Here is a 2,888-nt window from a genome sequence, read left to right as displayed (position 1 = left end):
ATTTCGTGATTCGTGACATTTGTGACACTGCGACTCGTTTAACTTAACAAAGGAATAAGGAATAGAAGAAAATCTTATTTGAATAGATCTTATTGTTTCTTCGCAGTATTGCAACAATCGAGTAATCGTTTTCAAATTGTTTAGCAAATCGACGTGCGAGAGATCCATTTAAGTATAAATCCGCGCCGATAGTAACGCGATCCGGTCGTCATCACAAAGCCAAATGCAATTCGGTCATAGCGGTCAAATTGATTTGACAAACTGGAACGCTATGAATCCTCGTTGATATCCGGTATCGAAACCACAGGACAAATCCGCATGGAACGATCTCGGATCTCGGACGAGCTCGGATAACAGCAAGCAGACTGGTTTACTCATGATGATTCGGGCTATCCTGATGTTCTGAGGCGTCCAAACTGATTTCATCGATTATCTTGTTCTGGCCGTTGCAAAGACGGAGTAACCTCGATATGTCTGGATATAATTTCGTCTCGCTGACCACGATGTTCGACACAAGCGCCGAACACACCGCAGATAAATCGAGATCAGCCGGCACAACTTGTACATTACGACCAAACCTATTTCAAGCAAAATTTATTTAATCATTATAAATTTTCAATAATTTTTGGATAAAATTATCGATGAAGAGAGCCAACCTTAATGACCTTAATCTTGACATACCATATGTAAATATTATCAAGGTCATGACTCTGAGTTTCTTCAAACAAGTTGTCACTTGTCAAAAAGTTATTTAATGAAAGAATTTAAAAAAAAATGATCAGTTTTATCAATGTCGAAGAACATATAATTTGCTATTACATATTAGATATATAGTATATATGTATATATATTTACATGAGGGAGAAGTACCAATTTTCTCTTTGCACTTATAATTTATAATTTTAAATACAAAATAAAAATAAATATTTTAAATATATAAATACGTATTTTATTCAATAACGCGTTTCTTTAATTCTTGTTTTTACGTAAAAATCAAAATGAAAGAAACAATCTTCAATGACCTTGATCTTGACAAACGTCATTCATTAAATCATGATCCTGAACAATATTCAAGACATTTTAGCACTTTAGGTAATGCAAAAATCTCTTAAAAAAACCTTTTTTTTTAAAAAAAGAAAAAACATACGCCAAGTGCATAAGAAAGATATTGAATCTCTTGATCAAAAACAGATATGAGATAAATATAATTGACCAAGTATTCTTCATTACGTCAGTCACATAAGACAGACCGAAAGTGACTATAATTGTCAACTGAATTATAGTGAAGAAAAAACTTGGCGTGCCCGGGTCGCATTAATTGTAAACAGTATTCAGAGAAAACATTATTTCAACATAGTATTTGCATTATAAATTAAAATATAAAAATAACAGACATATGTATACAGATATAATATATACATTGTACAATATAGTGATATAATTTGTGGGACATGAAAATATATTCACAAATAATAGATGTGATGTAAATTATGGAGAAATAATATTTAGATATATATATTTTAGAAACATTATAAATAACAACTCTTTATGTTCAGTAAGCAATTATTAACATCTTTTCTTTGTTGAATTATTGTTTTCGCATATATTGTATAATATATACTGCAGAATATTACGATAGAAGAAAGGTTCTTGCGTTTTAATGCGACCCGGGGACGCCAAGTTTTTTCTTGACTATAATCCAGTTGACAATTATAGTCTCTTTCGGTCTGTCTTATGTGACTGGTGTAATGAAGAATACTTGGTCAATTATATTTATCTCATATCTGTTTTTGATCAAGAGGTTTAATACCTTTCTTATGCACTTGGCGTATGTTTTTTCTTTTTTTAAAAAAAGGTTTTTTTAAGAGATTTCACTGCTTTTTGTAAATTTTGAAAACGTCATAATAATGTAGGAAATTTAAATCCTCTAAAAATAAATACAGATTCAATTTCTAAAATAGTTATTTTGTAAATTTCTATTTATTTAATATTAAAGATGTACTCGTATTGTATTTATTGACACTTAATTATACTTAAGTTTATTTGTACTTAATTTAGATTTGTTCTAAGAAAAATATATACGCGCTCTTTGCATTTCGTGGCCACTTACATACTTCAACTTTTAAATCATTTATGGATGTCCATTTTGTACCTTTAGCTCGCAATAAATTTGTGTAATGTCCTTCGTCTATATTTTTACCATGATGAAGAATCGCACTATTAACTTTATAAATATTATCACCGATACAAATTTTTGACGAAGGTATGGATTTAATATTAAGATTTGTAATCTTTATAACTTCTTCATTATTAACTTTAAATAATAATAATTGAATAATAAGTACACGTTTGGTCGTTGTTATACTAGTCTTTTCAAGTAAAGCAGTTGAATTACAATTACATGTATGTGTCACACGTACGATTGAAAAATACATGTATGTGTCACACGTACGTCTGAACATAACTGAAACGTACCCTTTTCGGGACTCGGTCTCTAGATCTCGGTATCGGCTGCACCAATTTTATTCGAACTGGTCGCAATCGAAAGATACCGATGACATTATGTAATAAAAGTGTTTTTAGATTTTTGATTGGGCTTTTAAATTCTGAGTAATTTTAATCTAAAGTTTGAAGATGTGAAAACTCGAGATAAAGCTAGTAGTAGCGTCGTGAATTTGACAGCAACATGAACGTATAAACACGATGACGTTCACGCATCAATCCAGCGATCATGTCAAGCAGTTAAGCGGTAATATCAGGAGACACGGTAGCGTCTCCGGCCATGTTCAAAAACTGTGAGACGCTACAAGTCTCTTATCCCGAGCCATCAAAGTCCATTTTTGGGAGGTGCATAACTATTAAAATATAAAAAATTTTGAATCAAACGT

At 31.2% G+C, this 2,888-nt stretch overlaps 1 protein-coding gene across 1 annotated transcript in view; it reads right to left on the bottom strand.

Annotated features, from left to right (window-relative positions):
• Positions 1-304: 304 nt before the first annotated feature.
• The window catches only part of LOC108773907 (FMRFamide-related peptides), a 39,866-nt gene continuing 37,282 nt past the window's right edge, over positions 305-2,888 (bottom strand). Inside the window, exon 3 of the mRNA XM_018539881.1 lies at positions 305-578. Within this exon, the coding sequence (XP_018395383.1) occupies positions 371-578 (208 nt within the window). The 3' untranslated portion in view covers positions 305-370. The remainder of the gene's footprint in view (positions 579-2,888) is intronic.

The sequence above is a fragment of the Cyphomyrmex costatus genome, unplaced genomic scaffold (genome assembly GCF_001594065.2).
Source record: "Cyphomyrmex costatus isolate MS0001 unplaced genomic scaffold, Ccosl1.0 scaffold224, whole genome shotgun sequence".
In the NCBI taxonomy this organism is placed as follows: Eukaryota; Metazoa; Arthropoda; class Insecta; order Hymenoptera; family Formicidae; genus Cyphomyrmex; species Cyphomyrmex costatus.
The sequence above is the reverse complement of the archived record's forward strand: the minus strand, read 5'-3'. Positions and strand labels throughout refer to the sequence as shown.